Below are 22,653 nucleotides of genomic sequence, written 5' to 3'. Positions count from 1 at the left end.
AATATGGTTGCTGAAGAGATTAGCATCATTAAAAAGAAAGCAAATACTCATACAGGGATGAGAAGATGCCTTGATGGTATTTTAGGAAATTAGCAAGAGCTGACACAATGTTGCTCAAGAGTACAAACTTATTGTTTGAGAAGAGAGCTCCTGGGTTCCCTGCTTGAGAAGGGCCGCCTAAAAAATTGGCACCCTCAGGACTCATTTCACCATGATTAACCATCCATCCTCTCAAGAGGTTGCCAGAACCATAATCCAGTGGGATCCAGCCACTGCTAGAGTTGGCAGCAGACCTTGGCTTTGTCCATGTGACACTGGCTGTTCAGGCATGAAGAACAGCAGAGTTGAGAGACATGGAAGCATCCAGATTTCAAAGACAGGCCTGGGAGTACAGGGAGTGTGCCCCTGAGAAAGGGATGTGAAAAGCTGCAGAAAGAAAGCTGAAAGTGCATTTAAGACCCCAGGAAGACAGAGATGCCAGCCACATAGAACATACACTTTTACAGACATTCACAGCTGTTTGCCTTGAGTCTCAGAGGAGACTCTGAATTAGATTTTTGAGCAATGCTAGGAATGTTGAAATTTTACAGGAGGGATTATCATGTTTTTTGGTTGTATGCAGGATACTTCTATTATGTTAGGTAGAGTTAACTTGTTACTTTATTTGGACATTAAATATGGTTTTAAAAGTTGCGTTTGGATGTCAAGGTGATGGGGTAGAATGTAGTCGTTAAGCTTTGTTGTCAACTTGATTGGCATGTTTGGGTGGGTGATAGTAGTATGACCTTGGGTACTATAGCTGGTCCCTGACCCTTTCCTCTCTGGCATTGTTCCCCTGATTTACTTCCTGTTGCCATGAAGTGAGCAGCTTTACTCTACCACACCCTTATGCCATGATGCTCCTGCCTTGGAGCCAGTCAATCGTGGACTGAATCCTCTGAAACTGAGGCAAAAACCTTTCTTCCATTAAATTGTGTATATCAAGTATTTGGTCCCAACAATGAAAAGGTGACTAAAAGAGCCCATGCCAGAGTTGGTGCATTATTATTTAGACTTTCAGCCTCTAAAACTATGAGCTAAATAAATCTCTTTTCTGTATAAGTACACAGTCTCAGTTCTTTTGTTACATAATAAAAGAGACTAATGCAGAACACTAGACAGAAGAGCTCGTATTCTAAATTAGGTCCAGTTATATAAAAATAAAAATTACTTTAATTTTTTAACTTTATAGCTATGCTGAAATAGTATAGGTATTAAATCATCAGGCTTGCAGTTATCTAAAGGTTTAATTCTTAATTAATCTAAAAGTCTCCATTATCTGAAGTAGTTTTAAAAATTAGAAGGGGAAAGTTTTCTCTTTCAAATAATGTAATTGTCAGAGGGTAAAATATGTTCATGTTATTACTAAGTATATTTAAAAAATCTACATTGAATATTATTCTCAAATATGGTACATTATCTGAAGCACCTATATATTTGAAAGTTCATTTTTCAATTAAGGTATAAAGCAAATGAACTTTCACATATATAACTTTAAGGATACTCTTGACCACAGTGCAGCCATTTTGAGTTGTAGTTGCAATAACTGTCTCTGCAAAACACTGGACTGTTTTCCCTGTATAATTTCCCAGAATACTAGTTAAAGAAAAGCATTGTCATGGTGATTTATGACTGGATCCGGACACTGTTAGTGCCAGGAGTGTATCTGACATCTTTTATGTTAGCTTGATGACTTTGATGAAATCCACTTTAAATTCCCAAATGTGGATCCAAGTCTAGAGATCCACCCTTGACTATGCTTCTATCAGTAAGTCCTTCAAAAACTGCACTGTGGCAATTCTGTCTGCTTCTCTCTTCTGTCTCTTGACACTGTTTGCCTCTAGCAGCCAGTTCTTTCAGTGGATTTTCTTGAAGCAATAACTCAAAGTGTTAGTTACTGTCTTTGTTACTTTTCTTGTTGCTGAGACAAAATACCCAATACCTACAAGCTAAAGGGAGAAAGGTTTACTTCAGCTCAGTTTGTAGAGGTTTCAGTCCATAGCTGGCTGGCTCCTAGGCAGGGAAACCTAGCAGAGAGGCATCACAGAGGATAAATGGTTCATGATGTGGCAGGCAGGAGGCAGCAAGCAGAAAGCAGGCTTGATTCCCTCTCTCCCTTTATATTTCATCCAGGCCATAAACCTATTGATTGGTGTCACCCACACCCACAGTGGGCCTTCCCATTATCACAAACCAGAACTGTGCTAAACCAATGAGTGGACTAACTTCTCACCACATCCTTAATCCCAGTATTAAACACCCTAGATCCAGCCAGCTCCAAAAAGCACCACCTATGAACACATGAAGCTTTGGGGAGACATTTAGATACAAGTTATAACAGTTACTATGTATTTTGAACCCAACTGTAAATTTTAAAAGGCTTAGATAACTAGAATTTTTTTTATGAACCACAAGTAGAACTATAAAGTCTGAAAATTATTAACATGCACATTCTAGTAAAATATATTTCTATAATCAGCATCTGGTTCTACCATGTCTCCAGTTGAACATAGTGGGTACTCCCCACAATCTGTAGGCTTAACGAGTTTCATTTGTAGCTGTGTTTCTGAGCCACGGGCCAAAGCTGATTATATTACAGGATAAGCCATTTGAAGTATTAACTATAGTAAGCTATGCTAAGACTATTAATGTCAGACATAATGAGATTATTAATATCAGGTTTTATATCTACTACTCTTACTGAATCTCAGGCATATAGAAAAGTAGGAGAACATGGATTTGAAATATCTTTTTGATGTTATTGCTTTGAAATTAATCTTACAAGTGGGTATTTTAAAATTGTATCTTCAATAATTAATATTTTGTTTTGGCTTCTAAGTATATGACTCAATGAAGCCATGAAAGGGAGCATTTTTATCTTGAAAATGACAAGTTAACATTTGATTTATTGCCCCTGGACAGGAAAAAAATATATATATATATATAATATACTGGTTAACACTTCTAAGAGTTTGTCTGATATGATGTTATAACTTTAGTACAGGATATGAATAAATGATTTATAGACAAAAATGAACAAAAAATTTATGCATTGCAACACTATAAAATATATTATTTAAAAACAAAGAAAATGATTGCTACCTTCTGGATAAGAAAGAAAACAATAAAATGTTGAAGGCATTAAACATATAACAACATTATTGTGGGTATTAATATTTATGGGCTACTATGAAGGCAGTTATAAAAAAGCAAGATCTAATAAAAAGTTTGAAACAGACAACTGTTTTTAATATCTCAACTTAAATTGTTGAAAATTCAACTACTTATTTTCTTCTAAATTTTTACTTTGTACAGTAGTGAATACAGCATGGTTATAAATGGGTATCCTGAATAAAATATATCCTACACACTTGAAATATTCACAGAGACTCTTTCACTATTCTCCTGTAAGGCTTACTATTGTCAATCTAGTGCTGTTCAATATAAGGTGGAAAAATACTTTAACCCATAGGTAACTGATTTTTAAAAGAGAAAATATATCTGCCATTAATATAGGCCTTTGACAGTGGTTGCTTATTGTTAAGAAAGATCTTCTTAATATTCTGTCTCATAGTTTTAGTTGGCATGGTCTGTGTTCCACATTGCCCTATGGCAATGTTAACCTTTCATTCCTATGGATTTTCTTAGTTCAGCTGCAGTTTTTTCCAGTTGTTGAATGTTCCATTGCCATTGTCTTCTATTTGACTGAAGCTTGTTTACCTGACAATGCAAACGCTTCAGAATTGCATCATATCTCTTATGCTGTACCTAAGTAAAAACAACAGAACATATCAACAGGGTATGTGAAGAATAAATAGTAAGCAGCCATAAGATATTTTGAATACTCAAAAAAGGAAAGTACTTGATTTAAAAAATCATTATAAATATAATATAAACAGTAATGGTATAACTATTTAAAACTTATTACATAGTAGATGCCATGCTGAGAGCTTTATACATAAAATCAAGTTTTCATGACACCTTATGATGTAGACATTTTTATCCTCACTTCTTTGGGAAGAAACCAAAGATGAAAAATTTGGCCACTACCTAGCAAGTGATGAGTGATGATGGTGTTTGACATTTAAAGCCAAGTAAAGTACCTGTTAGAATATCTTCTACTTGTCAAGGCAATATTTGGCCTGAGGCTGCCTCCTTACTTTTAATGATGTGCAACCTAACTTATTATGTAAACTGAGAGCTTAACTTAGTATAATGTTAAAACAGAAAGTTGAATCTCAGCCAATCACAGTAGCTGTGCTTCAGTTGATCATAGGATACCAACCCACCAGATCATGTTCAAATAAGGCAAATGCTGAACTGTAAACAGTCAAGCTGCTTCTCTACCTCACTTGCATTTCCTATATGCTACCTGTTCACATTATGAAAGGAGTTCTCTGAACCTTAACAGGTCTTGAGAAATAGAAAATAAGATAAACGGTTCCTAAGAAAAATGGTTCCATTTCTTGTATCCAGTGCTTCACTGCAACAGAGTCAAATATAGGTCTAATAGACCTAAGAATTAATGTAGTGTATTCCCGTGCCATTAAATAAAATCAATATTTATTCTAGGCCAGACAATAATATACTGCAAGGCAACAAACACAATGTCAATCGCAAAAGCTCTGGTTGTCTGGCTTCAAGAAAGTTAAAAGTCCAAATTCCTGATATTAATATTGGCTGCATAAGAACACTCTTCCTTGTTTTTTAAGCTTTATTAAAATATATACTGTATATTATATAATCCATCATTTGAAGTATACAAGTCAATGACTTTTAGTGAATTGAGTTGTGCAAGCATCACCACAAATAATTTTAGAATGTTTTCATTACCACCTGAAGAAACTCAATACCCATTATCAGCTACTACCTATTCCCCAACCCTTATCCTTAGTACTAGGCAATGACAAATTCACTTTCTCTATTTATTCATTTGCCTATTCTGGACATTTCACGTCAATGGACTTTTTGGTGGTGCTAGAGGTCAAATGTAGGCCTCGCATATGAACATAATGTTTTAAGAGTCATCTTTGCAGCATGTTTCAATACTTCATTAATTTTAATTGTCAAATTATGGCCATTATTACAATATGCCACATTTTATTTACCCAATTCATTTGCTGATAAAAATTTGATTCATTTTTTAATTATTATAAACCATACTACTATGAATATTCATTTGCAAGTTTTTGTGAGGACATAGGTTTTCACTTTTCTTGCGTATATACCTAGAAGTGAAATTACTGGGTCATGTGGTAATTCCATGTTTAACCATTTGAAGAACTGCCAAAACTATCTTCCAAAATCACTGTACCATTTTACATTCCCACTGATAATTTATGAAGGTTACAATTTCTTCACATTTTCAAAACTTTTTTTTGGTCATAGCCATTCTCATAGTTGTATCTCATTACAGTAAAACACCCATTTCTAAAGGAACCAAACAATAATAAAATACTAGGTTTGAAAAAGTTACCTATTCATTCACATATGTACATGTGAATTTTTAAGGAGTGCCCTAATCAAGTCAGGAAGTTGATTCTAGGTTGATTAAAAGAAAGGTCAATTTCTCAAAATAGCAATTCAGTAAATGTGTGAAAATAACTAATTTTCCAAAAACATGTTTAAAAGCCTAAGAGGGCAGTAGAGAGCTAAATCTTGGTTTCTGAGGCCTTGACTCTACCCCAAAATTCTCTCCTGTTCTTCTATTCCTAGCTTTCCTTCTTCTATTTCCCAGATTAGGCTATATGATAAAACTCTCTTCTGCTTCTCTTTCTCTTTCCTAGCTCCTCCCTTATCTCAGGGATTTTTGCCTTGATTATTCCATGGATCCTTCAGGCAATATGATGAAGACTATTAACTCTTCCACAGATTTTTTTTTTTTTTTTTTTTTTTGAGACAGGATCTCACTATGTAGTTGAGATTGCCCTGGAACTCACTATGTAGCCCAGGTTGGTCTTGAACTCACAGAGTATTTTTCAAATGCATAAAATATAATAAAAATAAACTAATAACACTGAAACACTTCCACAGAGAAAATGGAACGGGAGCTATCTAAGCATTTGAAAATAAAAAAAGAAGAGTTTGTCAGCTCATATTTCACATAAATTGCTATAAGCTTTATATATCTTTTTAAATTCTTAGTTTTTATATCTGAAAATTTAGAGAATTCATTCTAATTGATGGATTAGGCCTGCTGATATGTTGACAAAATAGAAAATGACTAAAATATTAGAAATAAATTAACATAAACTGAAATATATTAAAGAATGAAATCATATCTAAAATGTTTTTATACATTGAATATGCTTGAGGGTATAATTCTTTCTATATTGTATATATTCTACATACATATATCCACTGATAATCTAATTAAATATATTCATAAAAATATAGTCACTGAGGGCCAGGGATTTAGCTCAATGGCACAGCACCTGCCTGGTAAGTGTGAAGTCCTGAGTTCAATCCCTGGTGCCAAAAAAACAAAACAAAACAAAACAAAACAAAACGCTGCTTCTATTCATGTTCATCAGATATATTAATAGAATAAAATAACTAGATTAAATTTTTTGTTAATTAGTAAACTTTGTTAGATGCAATTGGGCCCAATACTAAAATTATCCTTAATAGTTAAGCTATGAAATATACAATGGATCAGAATAGAGATGTGCATAGTCCCCTTAGAAGAACTCTAGATTTCCAGCCATAGTAGTTATCACAGGAAATATTAATATATCTAAAGAAATAATAAACCATCAGGATTGCTTTGTGAAGAATGAAGTGTAAAAACAGGTTCATGAAGGAAATATGGGGAGCTCCCATCCAGGTACTATCTGACAAATATAATTTTGTTATGAAGGTTAGCTTCTTAAGCTCCCAGAGCCAGAAATGGACAACACTCAAACTCAGAACTGATCTGATTTCTATTTTAACTAATTCACCTTAAGATGATGTGTATTTCAGAGTAGAAGTTTTCCCATGGGGAGAAGCAAGATTGATGACTGGCATATTACCTGGTATCCTTGAAAGTTTTGGTTATTACTGTAAATTAACAAACTGGCATGTATTCTATATATCACTTATTTGTAAACTCTACTACATTTCTCCTTGGTACTTGAGTCTGAGACAATAAGATTAAGTTTCTAAATTCACAAGGCTAAAAAGCAGTTTTGGGCCCAGAAGTGGCTTAATGAAGACAAATATCACTTTGTGAAGTTCCTTAAGGCCAGCCACTTACTAGCTTCTAGTGGTAGTATTCTCTTTGATAGGTGTTAATGTTAAAGCTGGATTACTATTAAGCAGGTAAGGATGTAATAGTTCTGTAGAAAATAAGGCACTTTTTCTTGCCTCTAGGAAATGATTACTGTTATTTATTGTTGGTAGCTAGGGAGAAATAAAAACAAGAGAAGTAGGCATGGTCCTCACAAAACACACAGTAAAAAGGGCACAAGGCCCTATAAAATCAGAATACTCTGATCTCATCTACTTTTTTTTTAACTTCATATCCTCTACTCTAGACACACTGCACTTCTGTTGCCTGAGACTACAAATTTCCATTGAGAACTTTACATTTGCTTTTACTGTTGGCTGGAAAGCTCTTCCTCTAATATTTACCTACCTAGCTCCTTCATGTACTTCAGGGTTTTTCTGAAAGACCTTCTCAGTGAAGCTATTGTTGAATGCAAGTTCTAATTACTTTACCTTTCTCTCCCTTTACTACATATATTACATATTCATCTTCTCTGCTCCATTTTTATCACTAAAGTCATCCTTCTAACATGCCATCAAACCAAATGTGTTGAAAGAATTAATGGAAATTTTGTAAAAATCAAATGGCTTAAAATCAGACTTTAAGACCTGTGAATTAATAGAATTGTTATCATATTTGAGAAAATTATTGTGAAGTATTGTCTAAATTCTATATTATTGAGAATTTTTTAGTATTCAGATGTAACTAACTTTTTAATTCTTACTAAATTTACTTACTAGTTATATTAGTCTTTCTACAGATGTCTGAGAATTTTTCTGTCTTAAACAGTTATGCTTTCTGTGAATACTGGCAATTTTATCCATTACAATTTTTAAATTAATTTTAGTTGTACATTTTAGGTATACAGTATAACATTCATCATCGGAAATTTGTACCTTTACATAATCTGTCTTGGTTTTTATTTTTCTCCCATTCCCCTGCCCTCTCTTCAACCCCTCTGACCCTCCCTATTTACAAAGACTTGTCTCCATTTTTTCATTTTCTCATATTAATTCCGTTCCCTTTCCTTTCCTCTAACCTCTCCCACTTCCACTTCCCCTTTGCTTTCCTTCCTATTTCACATTATTATATCTTTTAGTCCTTATTTACACTTTCACTTTCTCATACCAGAGAAACTATATATTTATTTACGTGTGTCCTGTTTATTTCACTTGAGTATTGCCTCAATGTGCATCCATTTAGCTAAAAAATGTCTCTAGTTTCTCATCTTTGTGTCTGAGTAGTACTCCATTTTATAAAAACAAACAAACAAACAAACAAAACCCCACATTTTTCTTTATTCAATCTCCAGTGATGGGAAATTGGGCTGTTTCTAAGCTGTAGTTATTGCAAACTGTGCTGCTAGGAACATGGGTGCACGTATGTCACTGTGGTATGATTCTTTTAATTCTTTAGGGAAAATATCCAGAAGGGGATAGCTAGATAAAATAGGACTTCTGATCCTAGTTCTCTGAGGTATCTCCGTACTGATTTCCACAGTGGTTGCACCAGTCTACATTCCCACCAACGGGGAAAAAGTGTTCCTTTTTCCTCACACCCTGGCCAGTATTTGTTGTCTCCCCTGCCTTGCAAATGCAAGGTCCAGAGTTCTATCCCTGGTACCAAAATAAAAACTAAAATAAAAGAAGCTGCTGTAGGAATTTTAATATGTACCCTTAACATACTGCAATTTATCTTCAATTATTATACTACTTCATGTAAAATATAAAAGTGTTGTAAGAAAGGACTGTGATTGAGACATATCTTATTGGACATGTTATAAAACCCAACATAATTTTTATCTTTAAATATCAACTGATTCTTAAATAATTCAAGAAAAATGTTCATTTACCCACATATTTTCCATTTCCATTCCTTTCCAGTACCATTTCCTTCCAGCTTTAAGAACTTTAACATTTCTTGCAGTACAAGGCTACTGGAAACGTTCATTAGCTTTTATCTGAAAATTCATTTCACTTTTGGTTTTGAAAAATATTTTAAAAGAAGAGTTCTAACACAGATGACTGAAGGAAGAGTCAACTCAGGGACTCAGAGAATATTCACTGAAAATAAAGGTACTCTAAAGTGAGAAAGGGACTTACACCCTGAAATGGATACATCTTTCTTCTGAAAGAAGATACATGTACATCATACCAAATATCTGGATAGTTTAAAAGGGAAAGTGGCACTGCAACAGCTGGTCTGCACTGACTCCACCCCTTGCCCTTCAGAGGGCAGCAATCAAGAGAATATCCCAAATAGCCTGAGGGAACCAATGACTGCTGCAGAGACTAGACTCCCAGGACAGATTCTAGCTATATACTGTCCTCTTCCTATTATCCCACTTCCAAATACTGGGAACTACTAAACCCCTACTGCATTCTTTCCAGTGATTACCACAAGTAAGAAAATCCACCTTCTACCACCAACCCTGGACAGAAAGAAGATAAACAAGAAAATATTGAACCTTTGCCTGGAGCCTTGCCCAAGCTCAGTGCCCAGGTCCCAGCTCAGTGCCACACCTGCAGAGAGTACCACTCAGCTTGGCACCCACACCTGCTGAGGGTCTACACTCAGTGCCTTTTCAAGTTCCCTGACACTCTTGGGAGGGAAAATGACTCAGCCAAACTCTGGGAGCCATGTAAGATTCTGACTAGAGCAGGGAGGGTATTTGTAAAGAGGAGAAATTGAGGAGGCTGCATGCAGTCAGACCACAACTGAGACAAGAATGGAATCATATGGATACTCAGGCTTTATGGCATAGTGGTCACATGAGAATTGCATGCACTTTCTCTGTTGGATCGTCTGATCTGGGTCACCACCAGATTTGTGACTTCTTTCTTTTCTCTCACTTTTTTCTTTGTTTTTGTTGTTTCTTTTCTATTCTTCCCTATTCTTTTTCTTCAATACTAGCTTCTGTAGCAATATTTTCTTATGTTTTACTTACTTTTCCCATTTTTTAATTTCAATTTTTCCCTATATTCTGCTTTTTCAGTCATTCCCACCTTCTCATGTATTAACCTTCTGTCTATTCTACTCTTTTTTCTTTTCCTTATCTTTCCTAGCCCCTTGTCTTCTCTTGCCTCTTCTCCACCATACAGGTACACAAATATATCAACAGGTTCTGACAACCTAGCAGCTTTCCTCAATCTCAAACTATACCTTCCTTCTCCAATCCCATAAATATTTTCTTAAAACCCTCAACACTAACCCTTCATTCCAATAATAAAAGACCTACAACAGAATCTCACCTCTTCTTTTTACCCATTAATATTTCTCCTATCTCTCCTCCCACTGACTTACACTCCTATTTCACCCATCCCTCTATCTCTTCCCTTCCTTTCACCTTCTACGTTGCAGACTAATTGCTAATAACACTACAGTATAGGCTGTAGACAGTATTGTTAAAGGGTGGAAGTATAAGTGCAGGGTTTAGCATACAAATGATGTATGATCAGATCTGTTGATGCTGTCATAACTAGTGGTGATTCCTTCCTTACAACATAGTGACAAGGTCCAAATCATTTAAATAGCTGAAGGGGTGAACACTATCTCTGGAAAAAAAAAAAGAGGTGTGAACATATCACTGGAAGGCAGAATCTTACTAAAAAAAAATCTTTATGTCAACTATAGTCTCTTTTTACCCTACTAGATCTCAACTCACAGCACCATAAACGCGCGTGCACACACACACACACACACACACACACACACACACAAACACGATAACAAGGTAACAAAAGAACTTCCATTTCTGCCAAGGCACTGATGGAGAGGAAAACAAAGACCAGGTAGCGGAGCTGTATGAGCTGACTGAAGAAGAGGTAAAGAAACTTGGAGAATTCAAAGAAGAACTAAAAGACCTAAAAAGTAACCTAAAAGTGACTCATCATAGAAAAAGTGACCTAAAAGTGACTCATGATAGAAAATAACTGATGTGGATATGGGAGAAATAAATAAAAAATTTTAAGAGCTGACCAAAACATGAATGACAAATTTACCAAAGATACAGAATCTACAAAATGGTATCTGAAAGAAGTACCAGAAATTTTAAAAATGTACAGAATTTATAAATGGCAGAAATGACCAATGTGAAGACAGGCTTTCAGAAATTGAGGGTAAAATGGTAAATTATTATGAATTAGTCAGAGAAGCCTTGAAAACAATAAAAGAACAAAAATTCATCCAGTAGTTACTAGATGACATTAAGACCATCTTAAGGCTAATTGGAGTTACAGAGAAAGTAGAAGACAGCACACAAGGAATAACAATAGAAATAATAATAGAAAACTTTTCAAGTATGAGGAAAATTTCATCATAGAGGTAAGGAAGGCTGACAGAACACCAACCAACTACAATACAAAAAGGAGTTCCTTATAATACATCTTAGTAAAAATTCTAGATGTCCAACAACAACAATAACAAAACAATCTTAAAAGCTATAAGAGAAAAGCAAAAAAAAAAAAAATCATGTATAAGGTAAACCTGTCAGAATTATAGTAGACTTTCAATACAAACTTTAAAGGCCAGAAGAGCCTGGAGTGAAGCATTTCAAGCCCTAAAAACAAACAACTTTTAACCCAGATTAACATTATATGGTAAAACTTTCAAAGTAGACAAAGCAATAAAGACATTCCATGAAAAAGAACAATTTAAGAATACATTAATACCAAACCTGCTCTCCAAACAATAAGATATCCTAGACAGAGACAACAAAACCAAAACATCAGATGAAATAAATTAATGAAGCAAGGCAAATAGATAAACAAAACAAATAGAAAAAACAAAGGAGTCATCAACAGAAAAAGAACACAATGTCAAGAATAAATCAACACCTTTCAGTAGAATCTCAATGTTAATGGTCTCAACTCTCCAATTAAAAGACAGATTGGTAAACTAAATAAAAAAATAGAATCCAATAGTCTGTTGCATTCAAGAAACTGATCTAATCAAAAAAGATATTCATACACTAAAACTAAAACAATGGAAAACAATATTCTATGCACCAGGATTCCAAAAGCAAGCAGGGGTAGCAATTTTACTCTCACACAAGGTATACTTCAAACAAATTGATCAGAAGAGGCAAAAAAGATTACTACACACTAGTCAAGGGAAAAATCTAACTGGAAGAGATAATACTTGTAAATATACATGGGCCAAATACTGAGCACCTATCATCACGAAACAAATAAGCTGAACATAAAGGATCAAATAAATACCAACAAAATTGTAGTGGGTGACTGTAATACCACACTTTCACAATGAAATCAACTAAACAAAAATATCAACAAAGAAATGTCAGAGCTGAACTACACCTTTGAACGAATAGACTTAATAGATTATCTACAAAATGAGCTATCATACTACAACAGAACATACATTCTCAGCAGCACATGAAGTTTTCTTCAAAATAGACTGCACACTAGTCCATAGAGCTTGCTTTAAAAATACAGAAAGAATTAACAAGTCAAAGAGCTGGTTCTTTGAATAAACAAAATTGATAGGACCTTACCCAAACTTGAGAGAGAGGGAACTCACATCAATTCAATTAGAAATTACAAAGGTTAACTCAACAGACACTGCTAAAATTGAGAAAATAGTAATTACTATGAAAACTTGGACTTGAACAAGTTAGAAAATCTGAAGAAATGGACAGATTCCTAAATTCATACAAATTGCTGAAACTGAACGAAGAAGGCAAAAAATTCTGAACAATCCAATAACAAGCAATGAAGTTGAGACAGTGAAAGTACCAACTAAGAAAAACCCAACACCTGAGGTATTCACTGCTGAATTCTACAAGACCTTTAAGAAGGTTATAACACCAATAGTTCTCAAACTCTTCAAAGAAATTGAAAAGAAATGAGTGCTTCCAAACTCATTTCTGGATGCAAATATCACTCTAACCTCAAAAGCAGACAAAGATCCAAATAAAAAAGAATTACAGGTGAATCTCCTTAATGAACATAGATGCAAAAATCCTCAACAAGATATTGGTGAACGAAATGAAACAAGTCACACATCACGACCAAGTAGGCTTCATCTCATTCATTACAAGAATGGTTCAACATATTCAAATAAATAAATGTAACACATTATAAAAACAGAAGAAAGGACAAAAATCCCATGATCATCTCAATAGATGTGGAAAAGCCCTCTGACAAAATCCAACATCCATTATTGATAAAAACTTCAAAGAACATAGGTATAGAAGGACCTAACCTAATTTGATAAAAGTCATTTATGACAAACCTGCTAACATTATATTAAATGGAAAAAACTGAAAGCTTTCCCTATAAAATCAGGAACAAGACAAGAATGTGTTCTATCACTACTCCTGCTCAATATTGTATTCAAAACATTAGCCAAGCAATCAGACAAGAGAAAAAAGTAAACATTACTCATTTAACAATCAAGTTCCATTCTGTTTCTGTAATTAGATCACTAAATGAATTAGTCACTAAGAAATTGTATATAGCAATGATGGTGAACTTTTTAGAGACTGAGTGCCAAACTGCAACCTCACACCCACCTATTTATTGTCAAGTGCCAACACTGCAATTAAACCTGAAGCTATTGAAAAAATAACTCATACATTAATATCTTTTGTTTTAAAAGAAAAACACAGTGGGGCTGGGGATTTAGCTCAGTGACATCATGCCTGCCTTGTAAGAACAAGGTCCTGAGTTTGATCCCCAGTACCCCCCCACAAAACAGACACAGTATCATGCATGCCATAGGTTCATCACAACTGATGAAATCGTATGTATATTATAATATTTAGAACAAAGAAATAGTCAAATAAAATCCCAACTTGATTTTGCTTTTATTTGAATAACTTTTACATGCTGTACCGTAATATACAATGGCATATCAAACCTACAGTACTGCACTGTACAGTGCAATCATGATTTATATTTATTACTGAATTTTATAATTCCTTTGTTCTCTGAAGAACTGAGAGTAAACTGTAGAAATATATGTATAGTACAAACTTTAAAAATGGTCTCATAAAACATTGAAATCTAGATAATTAAAACTTACCTCTATTTCTTTTCTTAACTTTTCATGTTTCTTTTTTTCTTCTTCAATAAAATAAGTTGTTTCACTGATAGATTCTTTTACAGTTACAATTTTATTCTTTAGCATTGAAATATCTTCCTATGTGTTAAAATTTAAAATATACAAGTCAAAAAAGGAATGGTCAATATAAATCCAAGACTTTCAGTGTTTTCGTAATTTAAGAAAAGCAGCCATATCAAAATTTAACTTGATAAGTAGGATTAAAGTATTATTTCTATAGGTATATGAGATAAAGAACTATTATTTGAACAAATATTATACTTGAAAGCACGGAACCTAAAAAAAAGAAGACATAAAAGAAAGTGGTAGTTATGAAGTTATGATGGCAATTGTCTGGCAACAGTGCAGACGATATTAAGTCTCTAGCAAAAAGTGGTAGATATTTTAAGTTTTAATCTTCTATGGTTTTCAAACAGTGACACTAGGAATACAGAGATGCTTAATATCATTATTAATTTATATTATTTGCATAATAGCATTAAGCACACTACATGGATTTGAGTTGGTCTGGATTAATTAGCAGAGAAGCTAGATCCTCAACACTTTGGTGGATTACACTTTATTCAACAAATTGATTAACTCTTCATTGTGATTTTGTCTGATCACCTATTTTTATAAATCTACGGGGACTTCTAAAATCTTCTTTATGCCTTTGCATATTTGGGATACATGTTAAATACATACCTCATGTACTTATCACAGTTTTTGAAATCTGAGAATGCAGAGGAACAGTTATGGGAAATTTATTGACTTAATGATAAAATTTATTGTTTAATATGTGTACTTACAAAAAGAGTAGCAGAAATTAATAATTCAAACCTGTATTTGTGTTATTCTGTTTCCACCTGGATTTTGGAGGTCTTGTCTAAGTTCCTCTTTCACTGTCTTTAGTTTTTTAATGAGATCTCTTTTTTCATAAAGTTCAGTCATAAATGACCATTTTCTTTCTATTTCTCTCAAACTATCTTTATGTGCCTTTATTTTCACATAATATATATTATATCTTTTCATCTGTTCATCAAAATCTTCTTGGGCTGTTTCTATATCAAATTTAAGCTTTATATTTTCTGTATGTAAGGTCTTGATGTGACTTTCTAGGCTTCCACATTGAAGTCTGAAATTCTCAATGGTAACATCTTGGTGATAAATTTGCCTCTCTGTTTCTTTAGTTTCAGCACAGACTGCTGCTATTTGTTTTTCAAGTTCATGAAGTTCATTCTGTAATATATTTCAAGATTATCATTATTAATTCATAGAATTCAGCATGAGAGGAAAGTCATTGTTTTGATCCATAATGCATGTAAGGAAACAACATAAAATATATATTTATAAAATACAGAAAAATCTATGCATACAATAGAAGGAAACATGCATAAGTGTAACAATTATTTTATAATCTCAGAAAGATCTCGGAGTCACATAATTTTTACTTTCAAATATTCATCTAGTTCTACATATTACAATTTAATCATTTTATGTGTAAAAAAGATATTTAACAATAATTCTAATAATGTATTTATGCATATCAGAAGTACATTTAAGAAAAAACATGTACTTACAAGGATAAAAATTTTAAAAAGAAATAATATGATTAAAATGATAAAGCCCCGAGGTAAGAATCAAAAGATCTAGGTTCCAGTACCCTCAGTGCTGTTTCCTACTTTTTACTGTATAATCATGTATAACAAACCTTACCCCATCTAACCCTCACTTTATTTGTAAAATGGATACAAAAATATCTATTTTTCCCCAGTGTGGCATTTGGCATCGCTCACTGGTACCTCCTTGTTAAAACCCAGTTTTCACCAAGATACATCACGTAAAGGTACAAGATCACAATGATGAATGTAACTGTACTGTACACCTAAAATGTACCAACAGACTTAATTAAAAAAATAAATAAAATCCAGTTTGCACACCACCATTTTTCTCTTTTTCTCCTTAGCTATTTCTGAGTATCCCTTCTTGATCAAAATGATTCCTTCAAATACAGGTCTTCCTCAGAGTTCAGTTACTGTAATTTCCTCTTCTCATTCTACATATACTCCTTGGGTAATCTCATCCATATTCACATTTTAAGCTATGTATCTTCTGATAATTCATAGACTATACATGGTTGTTGTGTTGTATATTTGGCTAACAGTGGCCTTCTCAAAACAAATCTTGTCCAAAATTCAGGCTAATTCTTCCTCCCTCCCTAGCCGATGTCCAAAAATCGGACTAATCTTTCCTCACTCCTAGTTTGGTAACAGTTATGTATTGCCAGAAAACACAACTTCAGTGACACACAACAGTACATAGGTGTTTTATTGTTGACAGGCTTGGAGTACTTGGGGTTGGCTAGGTGATTCACACTGCTAGGAACAGTGAGGATTGTCTGTTGGTTCTGCTGATTTTGGTTTGATTTGTGCAAATGTCTGTGGGGTGGTTATGCTTGTTTTAAAAATTGCTTTTATTGGTCTAGAAATGTTAATTTTTTATTTTTACTTTTTTCCATGTGTACAGGGGTAACACATCATACTAAATGTGTAAGGTCATATCTACGTGGGTTTGATTACAGAAACTAATAAAGTATTCTCTAAATAATGAAAAAAAGAATAATATAAGACTACAGGAGCAAGAAGCAACTTAAATATGTTCAGGGACCATTTTCATCTCCAGAATTAAGGATTATTTTAATATTACATCATTGCCTTTTCTCTTTTACTTTCCTTTTCAGTTTTATTTTAGGATTCCCTATTTTTAATGTTCATACAGAGATTTCTTTAACTGAAATACTGAATAGTTTCTCTGGTGTGAAAAACTATAATAGTACACAGGATCCTAAGATAATTAATAATGTGAAATAGGAAGTAAACGGCTAAAGGTGTAGGGAAAGTGGGAAGGGTGGGGGGAAGGTAATAAGGGAGAGGAAAAAAATATGAGAAACTGAAAAAATGGAAATAAAGTGTTTGTAAATGGGGAGGGGAGGAGAGGGTGAAGGGAGGGCAGGGACAAGGTGAAACAATGAGAATCAAGACCTATCATGTAAAGGTACAGGATCCCAATGATGAATGTAACTGTATTGTATACCTAGATTGTACCAAAAAACTCAATAAAAAGGAAAAAATTGCTTTTAGGAAGAAACCTGCAGGTTCTTTTAAACAAGGAAGATATATTCATTTAGTTTCTCCATTTGGCAATTTCTGAAAAAGAATCTAATTTTTCCAAGTGGAACAGCAGTTTTCCATTCAGTTAACTCATGTAAAAGGCAAAACAAATACAGGAATGGTACAGATGAGTTGCTAAAGCCCTAGACAGTTGTCATTATTATTGCCACTGAAAGGGTAATAAAATTGAGAGTTCTGAGATCTTAAACGACAAAAGTAATACATCTAATTAGTATTACATTCTGACTTTTTTTTTTTTTTTGAGACTGGGACTTGCTAAGCAGTCCAGGTTGGCCTTGAACTCACTATGAGGTCCAGATTGGCCTTGAACTTGTGGCAATCGTGCCTCAGCCTCCCAAGTGCTGGGATTACAGGTGTGCATTAAATTTAGGAATGTTTGACTCTGCAGTAATTTTTATTGTTCTGTACTAGACAATTATATAGGTGTACTATATCTTCTAAAAAGTCAAAATTGAAATTTAAATATTCAAGAACATTTTATGGCAACTGGCTGGTTACAAAATGATTTAGATTGGCTTGAACTGGATGTCTTATCTCTGCCTTATATGTATCTTATGCTCGAGTGGGCCAGCACAGGAAGGTCTCTTTCATGATGATAGCAGATGCAGAAGAATGAAAATTCAACTATTTGGGAAATTTAAATCTTTTGCTTGAATCATATCTGGTAACACTCTAGCTACTCACATTACCAAACTCAGAGTCCAGGGACAGAAGTGTGTTCACTTGTGATATGACAAAGAATAATGTATATACAGATGGTTGAAAAATTGGGACCAAAAGTGCAAATGAACACACCCTTATATTCTGAAATATAGTTAGCCTTACCACCCTCAAAGACATCATTAATTTTTCCTTATCATAATTATAATTCAAAGTCCATAAAGTGGCTTATTGATGACTGTTTTACTACCTACTTTACTATTCTCAGTTGCTACTCTTTCCTCTTCCAGTATCCCTCCTCCTTATTAAATATGCCTAGTTTGTTCCTACCTAAAGGCATTGCTCTATCTTAAAAATTTCTATCCCCAGTTACTACCTTTCGGGTCTTGTCATTCACAATACAGCTTTATTATTATTCCTCAAGATAGTCTTCCTTGAAATAAAATTTCTACACTTTCCTCCTCTCCTTATTCTTTAAACATTGCCCTATTATATTTCTTTGTGACACATATCTGAAATTCTCTTTTGTTTACTTCTTACTTGTTTCCCCTGACTCGAAAATATGCTATACCACTGCAGGAACGTCTCTGTCTTCTTAACCACCTCCTTTCCAAAAAGTAAGACAACTCCTGGCCCAAAGTTGGTGCTCAATAAATATTAAATGAATGGATGATGCACAATGGAATGGTAAAAAAGGAACAAATATTCTGCCAGCTATATCAGGTTATCAACTGTTTTTCAATACAAGATGACACTTCCACTAATTTGGACATATCTTCCCAGGACTAATGTAATAGACTATTAGTTTTTATTGCTAGCTTTAGAATCTTACCCCTTCAATCTTCAATCAAATCTCGTATATGAGAATTTTCTTTTTCTTTCTCTATTTCCTCTTCATCCCACTATTGGACTTTTCCTCTTCTTCTCATTCCTTTTCTCCCGTTTATGCTTACAATTTAATTGTAGTACAATTAATGTAAATAATCTCGATGTATTTTAATTTTGAAATTTGATGAGTTTTGATATTCTTTTTTGTATTTTTTGTTTTGGGTACCAGGAATGGAACTTGGGACCTTGCACTTGTGAGGTAGGAGGTGGCACCACTGAGCTCAATCCCTGGCCCCTCGTTTTGACGTTCATATATGTACAGGAGGCCATCACCTTTATTAAGATGATAAACAATCCATTATAGACAAAAGTTTCCTCTCCTGATACTTTGTAAGTAATCTTCTCCATCACTCCATTTCTAGGCAACAAATGACGTGGATTTCATCATTAAAGATTAGCTTGATTTTTAAGAATTATATATAGAATCATTTTTAGTGTCACTTCTTTCAGTTAGCATAGTAATTCTGAGAGTCATGTTATATATTCCTTTTTATTGTTGAGTAGTATTACTCTGTATAGATTTACTATATATTTTTCAATCCATTCATCTTCACTTGGGGAAATACCTAAAAGTTTAACAGGAATAGATTTAAAGAAAGTATAAACTGGTTTCTCAAATGATTGTGTCATTTCACATTCTACTTAACAGGCTTCTATAGCTACAGCAATACTTGGTATTACCAGAACTTTTAAATTTAGCCATTCTAATGGGTTAAATGTTATATAAATAGCACAAGTACACTGTCAGCTATATATATGTGCTACTGAAGGGAGTACCTTTATCAGCTAGGTTACCAAGTATTTTCTCCCAGCCTATGACAATTCAAATGCCCACAGGGTCCAGCAAGGATACTTTTAAATTTTCTAACCATGAATTTTAAAGAGCAACTTTATATTTTTATTTTGCAAAAGCCTTTATTTTCTTTTGGTCCAAGACTTGGGAGAGGGCTCCAGAGGTGAAAAAGCTGCCTAGTGGTTAGAGGGAGAAGGTCAGGCCAATGCCCTGATGCCGAGTGAGCAGGAGTCCCTCGTCGGGATCCAGGGCCTCCTAGCTGTGCTTGAAGGTAAGCTTTTCAAAGAGGAACTCTCCCTGCCCAGCCTGGGGCCCACCAGCCTGAGGAGGTTAGTGAGATGGTCACCTATCTTCTTGATGAGCTTCACCTCCTCATCTAGAAAGTAGTTCTCCAGTAAACTAAAGAGATGGAGGTCTGTCTTGGCAGAGCCCAAGGCATGAAGATCCAGAAGAGCTTGGTTCAGGTTCTTCTCCAGGACCAGGGAAGCTTCCCATGGCTTCAGAAGGTTTCTACACATTTTGGAAGAGCATTCGGCCACCACACTGGTTTTGCATCATCAGAAAATGCTTGGCACCCTTGCATTTCTTCTTGGCCAGGTTGAAGAAATGGCCAATGCCCACCAGAGCCACACTGTCATGGTCAAAGTAGTAGCCCAGAGAGAGAGAAGTAGGTGTAGGAGGCCCGCAGGTACAGATTCACCAGGAGGTGGATGGAAGTCTCCACCTCAGTGGAATAATTCTGACGAATCTGAGAAGTCATGGCTGGTCAGCAACAAGGAGCTACCCACAAAAGAATGGTGTTGGCTGGTCCTAGAAGCCAGAGATGGGCAAGAGGATGGTCCCAAAATTTGTAACTGGAAGGTGGATGGAGGATGAAAAAGAGGGAATTTCCATCCAACACTTTTGAAGCATGAGACAGATCTAGACGCACCGCTCTAAATTTTTAAAAAATGAAATCCATTTTTTAAATATTTTGTATTCAGTTAAAGAAATCACTGAAAAAATCAACATCATTAAGCTTCTGTCCTATTCTAAATTTTACATTTAGGTCTGTGATTTAATTTTGATATGGCATGAGATTAATTTTTTTGTTATTGTTGTAATTCTTTGTATTTTCTTTTCCCCCCTTGTCCTTTTTTCATGGTTTCCAGTTGTTTCTCTACCATCTGTGGAAAAGATTCTTTTTCCAATGAATTGCCTTAGTATTCCTCAAAAATCAATTGATATGAGTGCGGCTATTTCTGGACACTTAATTTTGTTGCATGGATCTAGATGTCTACCTTAAGGTCATATCATATTATCTATTATTTGATATTATCTTGATTACTGTACTCTATAATAAATATTAAAATCAGGTAGCGTGATATCACAGAAACATCTGGTCTTTATTTCATATTCAGATACAGAGTGCCTAAAACCATTAGAATTTCCTAAATGATGAGTAATAGGAACATCTTTTGTTCTAATGTGGTGATGGATTGTTAGAGAGCTTCAGAATAAGGGCTAGTTGTCAGAAAGCCTTAACCTTGATTGAAAGCTTAGAATTTGTAGCCCTGTCCCAACTTCCTTGGAGGGAAGAGAAGCACAAAGTTAATAATCAATCATATGTACTTACTGGGACTTCCATAAAAACTCTTAGTCTGACAGGTTAAGGTGCTAGAAGAGCAGTGTGCCTAGCAGAATCATATGTGCCCCCAGGATACTCTATACTTTGTCCTATGTATCATCTCCACTTGGCTGCTCTTGAGTTGCTTTCCTGTGTTCTGAGTGACTAGCAAATTATTAAACCTTTGGTGAGGGGTCATGGAACCTCCTGATTTCTAATTAGCCAGGCAGAATATGAGTAACATGGGACTTGTAAATGATATTGGAACTGGGGCAGTCTTGTGGGAATGAGTTCCTAAATTTCTGAGGTTTGATGTTAGCTCCAGGTAGACAGTGTCAGAATTGAATTGAACTTTTAGCCAGTTGGTGTTCAAAGAATCAGAAAATTTATTGTTAGTGTTAGAAAACATCTCAGTCTAAGTCCAACACAGCTCTTCAAAATTGTTTAGCTATTGTATGTCTTGTATATTTCCACACAACTTTTAGAATCAGCTTCTATTACTCCAAAAAAAGCCCACAGGGATTTTGAGATTGCTTTTCACTTATAGATAAAATTGGGAGAAATGACATATTTACAATACTGAGTTTTCTGATTCATGTAAATGATATCTCCATTTATTCAAATATTAATTTTTCTCATTAATATTCTGCATTTTCCACATAAGATCTTACAGATCTTTCAAATTTACCCCTAAGCATTACATAGGTCTAGTGCTATTGTAAATGGTATTTTTAAAATTTTTAATTTCTGTCTCATGCCAATAGAGAACAATACATTTTTATATATTAATCTTGTATCCTGCAACTTCTAATATACTTATTAGTAATAACATTTTTTGTAAATTCTTTGGTGTTTTCTAACTTTCCATTTGTAAATAAAAATAGGTTTACTTTTTCCTTTCTCATCTGGATGCATTTATTTCTTTTACTATCAGTATATCATCTATGAGCAGACATCCTTGCTTTTGATCCTGATCTTAGGAGAAAAACATTTAGTATTTCAACATTAGATATGTGATTGGCTGTAGAATTTATGTAATCTTTTTTAAGATTAAGTACATGTTTCCTTTCTATTCTTAATTTTTGTCGTGAATCCATGTTGGATTATTAAAAGTGAATTTTATGTATCTAGAATTCCCTACAACATACATTTTATATATTTTTCA

The 22,653-nt window shown here is 34.3% G+C and overlaps 1 protein-coding gene and 1 pseudogene across 9 annotated transcripts in view; both read right to left on the bottom strand.

Moving 5' to 3' along the window:
• Ccdc122 (coiled-coil domain containing 122) overlaps positions 1-22,653 on the bottom strand; it is a 42,691-nt gene that overhangs the window by 5,834 nt on the left and 14,204 nt on the right. For 8 of the 9 annotated variants that reach the window (XM_033759967.1, XM_010637071.2, XM_010637073.3 and 5 more), the window contains 3 exons: positions 15,191-15,589; positions 14,333-14,449; positions 3,211-3,807 (listed from right to left, as the gene is read on the bottom strand). In XM_033759967.1, coding sequence (XP_033615858.1) covers positions 3,658-3,807; positions 14,333-14,449; positions 15,191-15,382 — 459 coding nt within the window. In that variant the 5' untranslated portion in view covers positions 15,383-15,589 and the 3' untranslated portion in view covers positions 3,211-3,657. Of the gene's footprint in view, positions 1-3,210; positions 3,808-14,332; positions 14,450-15,190; positions 15,590-22,653 lie in introns of those variants that run through there. The other variant, XM_010637075.3, reaches the window with a different exon arrangement.
• On the bottom strand, positions 20,024-22,102 carry LOC104871217 (annotated as a pseudogene).

The sequence above is a fragment of the Fukomys damarensis genome, unplaced genomic scaffold, assembly GCF_012274545.1.
Source record: "Fukomys damarensis isolate Sample0158 unplaced genomic scaffold, DMR_v1.0_HiC HiC_scaffold_38, whole genome shotgun sequence".
Taxonomy (NCBI): domain Eukaryota; kingdom Metazoa; phylum Chordata; class Mammalia; order Rodentia; family Bathyergidae; genus Fukomys; species Fukomys damarensis.
This window is presented reverse-complemented; position numbering and strand designations above follow the sequence as displayed.